Source organism: Erythrolamprus reginae, chromosome 1, assembly GCF_031021105.1.
Source record: "Erythrolamprus reginae isolate rEryReg1 chromosome 1, rEryReg1.hap1, whole genome shotgun sequence".
Classification (NCBI taxonomy): domain Eukaryota; kingdom Metazoa; phylum Chordata; class Lepidosauria; order Squamata; family Dipsadidae; genus Erythrolamprus; species Erythrolamprus reginae.
Window position 1 is genome coordinate 20375291 of NC_091950.1, and position 13533 is coordinate 20388823.

Below are 13533 nucleotides of genomic sequence, written 5' to 3' on the forward strand. Positions count from 1 at the left end.
AACTCTATTGTTATTATTAATTTATTTCATACCTTTGGACTTTACAGGTCCTGCCCTTCTGCAAAGTACTCCTTTATATTCTTGAAATGTGCCACCTTAGTTCTGAACAATCCACTGTTCTCCAAACTTAACCCATCAATCTGTATGTTGCACAACTTGGTTTCCAGCCTCTAATCTAATTTCTTACATATTTTTGGATCTACCGCAACAGTTAATTTCCAACTATGAAAAGCATACGCTTCAACTTCTATTATGCACCAAAAACACCGCCCCCCTGTGTCCATGACAGGAACTGCAAAATACAAAATAGGGATTGATGGGTTGATTATACGCCATCTGGTTTCCATAGCTGAGATTTACTGTATCTCTTCCAGCTCTTCCTCCCACCTCCAAAGCTCGAGCGACAACTGAATGCTTCACGGTCAGCTTCACTGCCACCAATTTGATGTATAGGCAAGAAATGGCTGATCCCGCATCAAGGATTTTCAGCTCAGCACAACGGTCCTTCGTTAATTTGGTAAGAAGACCCATGTGTGCTTAGTCCAATAGCTCTTACACATAGGACCTTCATCATATAGTCAGCAATAATGTTTTAGTATTGGCAATAATTACATCATCTTTTCTTTATACCTAGTTAGGAGCTATATTGAAAAAGAGTGACATTGGTCCTCATTTGATCAACTGTCGTTTATCGGCATTAAGGTAAGCAATATGGGTTGGAATTGTTTTTAGTCATCCGTAAATGCTTACTATGATTCTCATTCTAACTCCCACCACTGGGAGGCAGTGGCTCAGAGGCTAAGATGCTGAGCTTGCCTATCAGAAAGGTCACCAGTTTGGCGGTTCAAATCCCTAGTCCTGTGTAATGGAGTGAGCTCTCCCCAGTGAAGAGCTCCCCAGTGAGTGAGCTCTCCCCAGTGAAGAGCTCCTGGTAGATAAATTTTGAATCCCCCCACCCCCTTCTGGGCTCTGGGTATATTTTTCCTATCACAGTAAATGAGGTTGAATGTGCATAATTTTAGAAGAGTTGTGTGCGTGTATATATGTATGTACATAAATATATAGTTTATATAGTAGATAATGTATTAGTAGTAGATAACTGTACCCTCTTCAAAATCCAATTATGTATGTTATTTTTCTAGACTGGGCTTTCTGTTATTGTTATAAATCCAAATATTCAAATGGCAAGTGTTAACAATCCAAATGTCTCTTCTCTTTTTTTTTCTTAAGAGTTAATTCTTAATTTGTTAATTTGTTAATTCTGAATGTATTTTTAACAAAAGGTGACCTTTTTTGACTAACTAGTGTACTTTGCATTTAAAAAAAAAAAGCCGCCCCGAGTCTACGGAGAGGGGCGGCATACAAATCTAATAAATAATAATAATAACTAATAATAATAGTATATTGTGTGCCTGTGTGTAATATATATGTACACAGGTGGCATACATACATAGAATTAAATAGTATATTTTGGATGTTCGGTAACAGTAAATAGATAGGGAAATTGTATCTCTCTGAGGCGAGGAGAACCCGAACCCTTGATATGAGTGACATTTATTTTTTATTTATTTATTTATTTATTTATTTTGTCCAATACACAATAATACACAATGAAGGTAATAGAGGACACCTTCGAGGAAATAGAATTAGAGAAAGAATAGAAGAGAGAATATAGGATAAAATAATCAATGAGAGAATAGAAGAAAGATAGAGGGATATAAGAGAAGATATATGGGATATAGGAGAGACAATAGGACAATTAAGCCACCCCTGAAACACATGTTCATGAAGCCATTCACACCTGGTCACATGGCTGACAAGCCACACGCACAAAATAAGCCACACCCACAATGTAGTAAAAAAATTTGCAGCCCTTCACTGGAGCTCCTGTTAGCTTGTCCCATCTTCTGCCAACTAGCAGTTTGAAAGCATGTAAAAATGCAAGTAGAAAAATAGGGATCACCTTTGGTGGTGGGAAGATAGCAACGCTCCGTGTGCCTTCGACATTTAGTCATGCCGGCCACATGACCATGGAGACAACAGCGCTGGCTTTTCGGCTTTGAAACATATAAGCACTGCCCCCTAGTGTTGGAAATGACTAGTACATATGTGCAAGGGGAACCTTTACCTTTCATATGGGTATAAATGATTTATTTTGGGGTGTTATATTGTTACTATATTGTTTTAAAATGTTGTACGCCACCCAGAGTGCGGCAGGAGTTGAGCATCATATAAATGAATTTAATTTTATTTATTTATTTATTTATTTATTTATTGGATTTGTATGCCGCCCCTCTCCGTAGATTTGGGGCTGCTAACAACAGTAATAAAAACAGCATATAACAATCCAATATTAAAACCGTTAATTTATTTAATTTAATTTAATATTATTATTTATTAGATTTGTATGCCGCCCCGAGTTTTCAGAGAAGGGCGGCATACAAATCTAATTAATAATAATAATAATAATAATAATAATAATAATAATTAAAATTAAATTAAATTAAATTAAATTAAATTAAATTAAATTAAATTAAATTAAATTAAATTAAATTAAATTAAATTAAATTAAATTAAATTAAATTAAATTAAATTAAATTAAATTAAATTAAATTAAATTAAATTAAATTAAATTAAATTAAATTAAATTAAATTAAATTAAATTAAATTAAATTAAATTAAATTAAATTAAATTAAATTAAATTAATTAAATTAAAATCTCTCACATCTTGTTGTATTTGAGAGAAGCCAGGGTTGATTTCAATTCCATCTTTCAACATGTCACTATTATTCCAATTCTAATTTTTTTAAAAACCCAGTCCCTCATTTTCATCACAACAGTTTTTTTGCTTCAATGTTGAAACGAGCTTGAAAATAAACAGGGGCAAACTAAATAGTCAAACCAGCAGGAAGAAGAACATGATACAAAGCATTGCCAAGAAAAGAATCAAGGATATAGTTTGCTTAAAATCAACGGAGCTGAAACTTAAGTCCTTTTGTACTTCAGATTGCCAGGTAGCTCCAAGATCTGTGCACCTGTTCTGAATGTATTTTCATTCGAATCTTTTCCTCCTTAGATCTATAAATCAAGGGAAGTTCACTGGAGTAGACAGTGTGTGCTGCTATCATAAAGCTGCTACTCCTTTTGATCCAATCAATATATATCAGAAATTAATAAATGAGACCAACCAGTTCACCAAGATGGGGAAGTACAACCTGGATCCAAACAGCCTTTATGTTAATGGTAAGAAGCAATAATTTTGCTTTCTAAAAACATTTGAGGCTGTCCACTACTGAATTCATTCTGACCAACATTACCTGACTTAAATAGTGATGTGTCTCAATGACATCAAGAAGAGATGCCACTGGGCTACAATTGTTTTTTCTCCAGTCTACCGGATTTGGGTTACAAAAATATGGATGACCACTAGGTGGCAGCAGTGCTTATTGACACCTCATGGTCATTTGGAATTTTGTAGTCCGGAGTTGGTTACTCTGTTCTAAATTTATTTTTGTCTGGCGATATCCCAGCACCTTCTACAAGCAAACATTGCACTTCCTGGACACTTTATATTGAGCTATTGTTATTCTATTAGAGAGCAAATAATTTCTACCCAAAGAGGATTAATCACATCACATGCATTTTATACAGAATGCCTTAGAACTTTGAATTTACTTGCTGCACTTTATATAAATAGTGATAATCTTGAAATACCCTTTCATGTTTAGGATGGGCCTGGCTTAATGTGTCAAGCAATTAAAAATGGTTGCATGGTGTATACTTTCAAACTTAAATGTTATCATATGGGGAAAAGTTGATGATTTTGAAGAAAGAATGGATGAAAGATTTGTAAAACTAAGAGCAGATAAAACATGTTGCTAAGTGGGGAAAAGGAATCCTCAATCTGAGTATTGTATTGGCAGTTCTGTGTTAGCAAATACTTCAAAAGAAAAGGATTTAGGGGTAATGATTTCTGACAGTCTCAAAATGGGTGAACAGTGCAGTCAGGCGGTAGGGAAAGCAAGTAGGATGCTTGGCTGCATAGCTAGAGGTATAACAAGCAGGAAGAGGGAGATTATGATCCCGCTATATAGAATGCTGATGAGACCACATTTGGAGTACTGTGTTCAGTTCTGGAGACCTCACCTACAAAAAGACATTGACAAAATTGAAGGGGTCCAAAGACGGGCTACAAGAATGGTGGAAGGTCTTAAGCATAAAACGTATCAGGAAAGACTCAATGAACTCAACCTGTATAGTCTGGAGGACAGAAGGAAAAGGGGGGACATGATTGAAACATTTAAATATATTAAAGGGTTAAATAAGGTTCAGGAGGGAAGGGTTTTTAATAGGAAAGTGAACACAAGAACAAGGGGACACAATCTGAAGTTAGTTGGGGGAAAGATCAAAAGCAACATGAGAAAATATTATTTTACTGAAAGAGTAGTAGATCCGTGGAACAAACTTCCAGCAGACGTGGTTGGTAAATCCACAGTAACTGAATTTAAACATGCCTGGGATAAACATACTGTATATCCATCCTAAGATAAAATACAGAAAATAGTATAAGGGCAGACTAGATGGACCATGAGGTCTTTTTCTGCCGTCAGACTTCTATGTTTCTATGTTTCTATGTTTCTAAGTGGATGTAGTCTTTAAAAAACTCATGTCAGATGGCCTATTCTTAGAATGTAGAATAAATATAGATTCTGCCTGAAAATACCTTTTTGGCTTTCAGTGCAAGAAACATTTTATAGAAGAGAAATGATAAGTGGTCCATTTATTGCGATGTATTAAATTTTTCACAAGGGGATTGTAAAATGAAATGAAGACAAGAACAAAATACTCTTGTTAATGTTTTTTCTTATGTACACTTAACCGAAAGTTTTAGTGTATAAAAGATGTTATGGTTTTCAGCAATATGAGACTGTGTTTGAAATATAATAATGTATTAATGATGAACATGTTATTGCTAAGATGTACAAACCTCTGATGGAACATCAGAAAAAGAACACATGAAAGTATGTACGATAAAATGGGCTAAAACGTTTGGCTAAAATATATAAATGAATCAATGGGAAAATATGTGGCTAGATTAGGTTGTAATCTCAAAAAGAATTTTTATAAAATGATGTACATTACTATCTGTCAGCAGATAAATTGTTTAGATTGTATAAAGGCACTTTGAATATTTGTTGTAAATGTGAAGAAACAGTATGAAGTGATATTTTAATCATGTTTTGGTGGACATGTAAAAAAAATATAAAAAGTTAGATGCAAATGCATACTGTACATTAAGCAGATTGTAAAGGTTAAAACTGAAACCAAAGACTTTCCTTTTGGGACCAAAGGACAGGAAACTAGGAAAAAGCCATGGGACTTTGTTTTATGTATGATAACTATAGTCAAGATTATTATATGCTCAAAAGTGGAACAGTTTGACACCAGCCACAATACAGTAGAGGAAAGATGATGAAGATGATGGAACTAATGAAGATGGATTGATCAGAAAAAACCCAGTATCTACATTTATGGCTGACTGAATATTCTTTCTAGACTTTTTGCATTAAAGAGAAAAAAAATACATTCATGATTTGTGGTTTTTATTTGAGGAAAAAAGATAATAAAAAGTGTGGTTTTTTGTAATATAGAGTAAGAGACAATTTTGCAATTGTAGTTATGTTTGCTGCCAAGAAAATTGGAAACTTTGTCTTTTTCACACTTGCTTTTCTCTTTCTTTGCTTTTTTACTCTATTAGTTTGTGTTGTTTTTTTGGCTCTTAATAAAATTCTAATTAAAATGTAACTTCATTAGGGGGTGAAGAATCACCAAATGTGTTGAAACATATTGTTATGAAGGTTAGAAATCACTTCTTCATATATTTCCTTTCTCCTTCATTATATTCTTACTTTTCCTTTTTTCTCATTTTTCGTTTTCCAAACCCTTTTTTGCTTCTCTGTATTCTTTTTTCTCCACTTTGTACTAGATTTTACTGTTATAACTAAAGTGACCAGTCGTCCCTCTCTCAGCAGGACAGTCACACCTTTTGATCATTTGTCCAGCGTCCCACTCGGTTTGAAAAATGTCCCACTTTTTTATCTCCCAATCAGCCCTCTTGGGAAGAGGCTGGAGGGAGGGGATTCCGAACTCTCCGCTGCTGCCTCGCCCTCCCTGCCCCTAACCCAGCTTGGCCGGAGGTCTCTGTGCTGACTTCCGGCTAGTTGTGCAAGGTCTTTGCTCGCCCGTTTCCTCTGCCCCGTCCCCGGATGGGCCCAGTCGTGTCCTGGCGCTGCACCCCTGAGGAAGAGGGAACGGCAGGCGGAAGGATTTGCCGCAACCTGGGAGGAGCTTAAGGGCAGTCCGGGGCTCTGCTGCCTGCTCTTCTTTCCCAGCCCCCCCCCCCCCCCCCAAAAAAAGAGGAAAACGGGGCAGTGAAACTGGAGGGTCATCCTTCCATCCCCGCTGCAGCTGGCTTTCTATCTTGGCCTTGAGCCGGGCGGTGTGTGAAAGGGAAGAACTTTGTGTGCGAGGAAATTGGAGGGCGGATCCGCTGGGAAGAGACTCCGCGGGAGAAGGGAAGCACATGCTGAGCCTTCGGGCCCACTTCCCCACTCCGCCCTCCAGAGCCACTTGGCTTCCCTTCGTGCCTGCGTCTCCTCCACGAGCGCAGCACCTGGAGCGGTGGCGGTGGCCAGTGTGCCCGCTGTGCTGACCGGTGTCTCGTCTCTGCCTGTGCCTCTCCCGCGGCCCTCAGCATGGCCGGCCAAACCCCTGCTGATGTCCCCGTGAACGTGGTGCTGAGCGGGTTGCTGGAAAAATGGAGGAGAAATAGGAGCTGGCGGGCGCTATGGAGAAGTACAACCAGGCCTTTGAACTCGCAGCCTTGATCCCCGCAGCGCTCAACTCAAACGTGACCACCTTTGAGGTCAGCGAAATGGTTTCCAGCTACGGGAAGACCAACGGACCTCTTCCTCCCACCCCCGCCTTGCCCCCTACTGGGAAATGCTGTGCAGAGCCAGGGGATTCTCGGGGTGAAGGGGAGGGTGCGAGGTGTGTGGGGGGGGGGGGCTTGTCAGCCCATCATACCCCTCCCCAACTGTGTCTCAACAGGAGAGAGTCCGCACTCAGGACCATAGTTCCCTCTAAGCTGAGCAGTGAGCAATCGCTCACTTAAAAATCATCATCAACTCAGAGTTTTCCAAACCTGCCCAGAAGCCGAGAGGGAAAGAGTGAGAGGGAAGGAGAGAGAGAGGAAGAGAGGAAGAGAGAGAAACAGATAGAAAAAAGAGAGGAAGGAAAAGAGAAAGAATGGGAGTAAGGAAGAGAGAAAGAAAATCAAAATCTAGTTTGAAACTAGCTGAACTATTTAAGTGGCATTTTGATATTGATAGAGTTGCCCTATTATGAGCTCACTGTTATAGACACACAGTACAGTATTTTATTTTGAAATTCTCTGAGGCAAAACAGGGTGGGTTTTTTATTTGTTTGTTTGTTTGTTTGTTTGTTATTTCTGTGCCGCCCAGTCCCAAAGGGACTGCTGCTCAGACACTATACTTTTCCGCCCACCCACCCCCCGAAAAAAATTAGAGGGAACACTGCTCAGGATGCTATTCCCGAGCAAAGTTCCTCCACGGCTCCCAGGGGATTTCACTTAGTGCAGCCTACCTTAAAAGTGCAGCGCTGGGGAGGGAGGGAAAGAGAGAGAAAGGGAGGAAGAGAGAAAGAAAGAGAGAAAAAGAGAGGGAAGGAAGAGAGAAAAAGGAATAGAAAGAAAGAGAAAAAGAGGAAGAAAGGAAGAGAGAAAGGGAGGGAGAAAGAGGGAGGGAGGGAAAGAGGTCTCTGTCTAGATAGAGGGAGGAAGGAAGAGAGAAAGAGACAGATAGAAGAGAGAAGGAGAGAGCAAAAAAGAAAGGAAGGAAGGAAGAGAGAAAGAGACAGAGGAAGGAAGGAAGAGAAAGGGAGGGAGAGAGAAATAGAGAGAAAGGGAGGAAGAGAGAAAGAGAGTAAAAGGGAGGGAAGGAAGAGAGAAAAGGAATAGAAAGAAAGAAAAAGAGAAAGAAAGGAAGAGAGAAATAGAGAGAAAGGGAGGGGGGAGAAAGAGAAAGAGGGAGGGAAAGAGGGAAAGAGGTCTCTGTCTAGATAGAGGGAGGAAGGGAGAAAGAGCAAAAAAGAGAGGAAGGAAGGAAGAGAGAAAGAGGAAGGAAGGGAGAGAAAGGGAGGGAGAGAGAGATTTTTTGTTATTTTTTTTGGCTAAACTTTTTTTAGCGCCGCCTCCTCTCCTTCCCCCCCCCCCCCCCGCACGCTTAATGGTGTCCCTCTGTCCCAATCTTAAAATCTGGTCACTTTAGTTATAACTAAAGTTCTTAATAAAAATTATAATCAAGGAAGCAGCCATGGCTATGACTGCTTTGAATTTTGCTTGATAGTAAAGTGAGAAAAAAGAAAGAAAAAGGAAAAAAATACCACATCACTTCTTGTTTCCTTCTAGGATATTCACCTACAACTGATTCAGCTCCAGATCTAGTAGGCTATGAGCTTGGTTTCAAAATTATCAACAAAAACTTGACCAATCCAAATCCATTTTCACCAGAATATAAGCAATTGAGGGGTTCCATCAATAACGAGGTGAGGATTTTCACTTAGAAGTCCTCTGCTGCAAACCCTGAATTGGAAAAATGATAGGGAACTACCATGAAATACAGTGGTACCTCTACTTATGAACTTAATTCATTCCGTGAGAAGAGGAAACCATTTTTCTCATAGGAATCAATGTAAAAGCAAATAATGCATGCGATTGGGGAAACCACAGGGAGAGTGGAGGCCTTGTTTCCTCCCAGGAGATTCCTAGAGAGGCCCCATGGAGGCTTCTCTCCACCTTTTCAGGCCCTGTTTCCTCCCAGGAGATTCCTAGAGAGGCCCCACAGCAGCTTCTCCCTTCTCCGGTTACACTTTTGGAGGCTCAGGTTTGTAAATGGAAAATGGTTCTTGAGAAGAGGCAAAAAAATCTTGAACATCCGGTTCTTATCTAGAAAAGTTCATAAGTTGATGCATTTGTAGGTAGAGGTACCACTATAATGCCATTGCAAGTCTCTCTCACATTCTCTAATTCCCTCTTTTTGTAAGATTTTTCTGAATTAATTTTCCTAATTTGCTTCCATTCCTTCCACAAACTGGCAAGCCTATAACTTTATAATAATAATAAAGTAGTTCAGGAAGAGAATGTCCATTAAATCTGAATGCCCACTTTTATCAATCTGGCTCATGTGTCTGAATAAATCATTGATGTACATTGATTGTTTGTAATAGTCTTAATGTAATAGTTAAATCTTGATTTAATGGGCAAACTCTCAGTTAGCCATGTCTATGGAGATTCTCAGTCATCCAGGTCATGATTGTCCCAAAGGTGCTTTTTTCAGGAGGAAGCTGGACTTTCTTCTTTTTCTTGGATAAGAAACTAAACATTTTTGAAGAAAAGCAAGAAAGACCAGATGCTTCCTGAAAAGAATGATCTCAGTTGAACTCCATTTAATGATAGAATCGGGGTGAAAAATTTGCATCTGAATCCAATGAATGAAGATAGAATGGAATGGAATAGAATGAATGGAATAGAATAGAATAGAATATTCATTCAATCATTTGATTTATATATTGCCCAATCCCAAAGGACTCGGGGCGGCTAGAGTATAGTGTAGTAGAGTAGAGTAAAATAGAATAGAATAGAATAGAATATTCATTCAATCATTTGATTTATATACTGCCCAAACCCATAGGACTCAGGGCAGCTAGAGTAGACTAGGGTAGAGTAGAGTAGAATAGAATAGCATAGAATAGAATATTTGAATATTTATTTATTTATTCATTCATTCATTCATTCATTCATTCATTAGATTTATATACTGCCCAAACCCATAGGACTCAGGGCAGCTAGAGTAGACTAGGGTAGAGTAGAATAGAATAGAATAGAATATTTGAATATTTATTTATTCATTCATTCATTAGATTTATATGCTGCCCAATCCCATAGGACTCAAGGAGGCTAGAGTACAGTAGAATAGAATAGCAATTAGAATAGAATAGACTAACAGAATAGGTTTATTGGCCGAACGTGATTGGGCACACAAGGAATTTGTCTTCAGTGCATTCCCATTGTACATAAAAGCTATGTGATAAATCATGATCATAGCCATCATAAAAATGCATAAATCATAAGATGCAACACTTAAGTGATTAAACTGCAACATTAGTGTAGTTCTTCGGGAATAGTTTGTTCTCAGATTTGTTTGGGGTACTACTCACTTCCTTCACAACTCAATAGCGTAGGTGACTTATTGTGCACCAAACAACAAGAGGTTTAAAAGTGTAGGTTTAAGCTTAATAGGATTTAATTTGATTTGATTCCAGTTGAATCAACTCTTCCAGCAGAGTTCCATCGGCGATGGATTCAAAATTTGTGCTGTAACCAAATTAAGGTGAGTGTTTATCAAAGGTGGCTCTGAGCAAGATATTGATGACATCATTGAGTTTATAAACAATTAAAACTAAGTGAATTGTTGTGGCTTATTATGGTACGTGAATTCAGTCAGACATGTCTTACTCAAGAAACTATATTTAAGTAAATTGTGGTTCCATAAAATATTTAAATTATGCCTATACACTCATGGTTTGGATCTTATCTGTCCTCAGTACCAAGCATTGGAAGATACCTCTTAAATCTGGCTACATAAAACTTTTCACTGAGAGTATTCCCTAGGTGAGGGATTGTTTTTACAGCATACTAGGAAATTATCAATGTTGCATTAACCCAGGGATGAAATTCAGCAGGTTCTTGAAAATCAGTAGCTGAAATTTTGAGTAGTTCAGAGAACCAACAAATACCTCTGGCTGTCCCCAAAGTGTGGTGGGAATGGGGATTTTGCAGTATCCTTCCCCTGCCACGCCCACCAAGCCATCCGGCTGGACCTCAACTCCAATTGTATATCAGTATCGGCTGACAACGAGTCAGTCGAGGCGACTGGGGCTAAACGTCTTTGTCCATCCGTCTGGGAGGAGTTTGACTTGGCGACACCTGATGAAGTGGACAAGGCCATTGGAGCTGTGAGCTCCGCCACCTGCTTACTGGATCCATGTCCCTCTTGGTTGGTTTCGGCCAGCCGAGAGGTGACACGGAGCTGGGCCCAGGAGATTGTCAATGCCTCCTTGGGGAGGGGGTCCTTTCCGGCTCCTTATAAGGAGGCACTTGTGCGCCCCCTCCTCAAGAAGCCCTCCCTGGACCCAGCCGTGCTTAATAACTACCGTCCAGTCTCCAACCTTCCCTTCATGGGGAAGGTTGTTGAGAAGGTGGTGGCGCTCCAACTCCAGCGGTCCTTGGAAGAAGCCGATTATCTAGGCCCTCAACAGTCTGGTTTCAGGCCCGGTTACAGCACGGAAACTGCTTTGGTCGCGTTGATGTATGATCTCTGGCGGGCCCGGGACAGGCCCACCAGAGATCATCTGTCCTGGTGCTTCTTGACCTCTCAGCGGCTTTTATATTTTATGATTTGTATGTATGTGTGGTTTGGTTTTTAATGAGGGGTTTTATATGGGTTTCTTTTTAATATTTGACATTGTTTTTGCTATTGTTGTGAGCTGCCCCGAGTCTTCGGAGAGGGGTGGCATACAAATCTAATAAATAATAATAATAATGCCAACAGAACCGGTAGGTGAAAATTTTGAATTTCACCCCTGCATTAACCTACAAGTGATAAGATTAAAAAATAAGTAAGCACAGTATTTCTCAAAGCAGTGGTTCTCGACCTGTCTAATGCCGCGACCCCTTAAGACACTTCCTCTTGTTGTGGTGACCCCCAACCATAAGTCTAGCGCCAATTCTCCCAACAGAGCTTTAAGCTGATTGGCAGGAAGTACAGAAAGACACGCCCACTGTAAACTCCTGATTGTAAAATATGTTCAAAGGCGTCCGAATAGAAGCTTTAGTTCCTAACACCATGGGAAATTTGTCTTTTCCGATGGTCCTAGGCGACTCCTGTGAAATGGTCATTCGTCCCCCAAAGGGGTCACGATCCCCTTGTTGAGAACTACTGCTGTTAAGGAACTAGAGTCCCTTTCCCCTTCCTTATCGACCTTTCTAAGTAAAATAAAACAGATGCTGCAGGGTACTTATCAAAATAGCACTCCCCAATTTTTACATTTCTACAGACTTCTCAACTATGATGCAATTTAGAGCTACGTATTAATGTTTTAAATTGACTTTTTAAATTTTAATATTAGATTTGTAATGTATTGTACTATTGCTATGTTGTGAGCCGCCCCGAGTCTTCGGAGAGGGGCGGCATACAAATCTAATAAATTATTATTATTACTGACGATAAAGGATAATTTCACTCCTTACCTCTTTCCTGCACGCAGGCCAGTGCTTTCCATCTACTTCCTCCATTAGCTAGCATTGGATAGCTGGGCCTAATTACAAAAAAAACCTGTGCAAGTTCATCTTTCTAAATTGCAGCTTGGGAGAGAGAAAGAGAGAAGAAAAGTGTTAAATCAGTGACTCTAGGACAGTGTTTCCCAACCTTGGCAACTTGAAGATATCTGGTCTTCAACTTCCAGAATTCCCCAGCCAGCAGTGTGGTCAGGCGGTAGGAAAAGCAAGTAGGATGCTTGGCTGCATAGCTAGAGGTATAACAAGCAGGAAGAGGGAGATTGTGATCCCGCTATATAGAGCGCTGGTGAGGCCACATTTGGAATACTGTGTTCAGTTCTGGAGACCTCACCTACAAAAAGATATTGACAAAATTAAACGGGTCCAAAGATGGGCTACAAGAATGGTGGAGGGTCTTAAGCATAAAACGTATCAGGAAAGACTTCATGAACTCAATCTGTATAGTCTGGAGGACAGAAGGAAAAGGGGGGACATGATCAAAACATTTAAATATGTCAAAGGGTTAAATAAGGTTCAGGAGGGAAGTGTTTTCAATAGGAAAGAGAACACAAGAACAAGGGGACACAATCTGAGGTTAGTTGGGGGAAAGATCAAAAGCAACATGAGAAAATATTATTTTGTTGAAAGAGTAGTAGATCCTTGGAACAAACTTCCAGCAGACATGGTTGGTAAATCCACAGGAACTGAATTTAAACATGCCTGGGATAAACATATATCCATCCTAAGATAAAATACAGGAAATAGTATAAGGGCAGACTAGATGGACCATGAGGTCTTTTCCTGCCATCAGTCTTCTATGTTTCTATGTTTAGGGCCGGCACTGGCCACATTCATTCGTTATTAGGCTGAGTAGTGGATTGCTACTGGCACGGATAAAGTAGCGAAAGTTGCATTGCGCACACAGCTTCATTTCTCCTGCGTGTGCGTCCCAGCGTCTTTTTGCTTCTGCGCATGTGCAGGAAGCAAAATTTCGTGATGGGATGCACGTGTGCATGAGATTTTTTTTGCTTCTGCACATGCACAGAAGCAAAAAAATATTGCCAAAATCTCAGGCACATGTTCCCTCGCAAGGTTTTGCTTTCTACGCATGTGCAGA

At 39.7% G+C, this 13533-nt stretch overlaps 1 protein-coding gene across 9 annotated transcripts in view; it reads left to right on the forward strand.

The window, feature by feature from the left end:
• Positions 1-13533, forward strand: part of LOC139164426 (pneumococcal serine-rich repeat protein-like) — a 141107-nt gene that overhangs the window by 106534 nt on the left and 21040 nt on the right. For 7 of the 9 annotated variants that reach the window (XM_070746533.1, XM_070746543.1, XM_070746551.1 and 4 more), the window contains 5 exons: positions 375-517; positions 635-702; positions 3078-3244; positions 8490-8626; positions 10403-10470. In XM_070746533.1, the coding sequence (XP_070602634.1) occupies positions 375-517; positions 635-702; positions 3078-3244; positions 8490-8626; positions 10403-10470 (583 nt within the window). The remainder of the gene's footprint in view (positions 1-374; positions 518-634; positions 703-3077; positions 3245-8489; positions 8627-10402; positions 10471-13533) is intronic. The other 2 variants (XR_011558620.1, XR_011558621.1) reach the window with 1 other exon arrangement.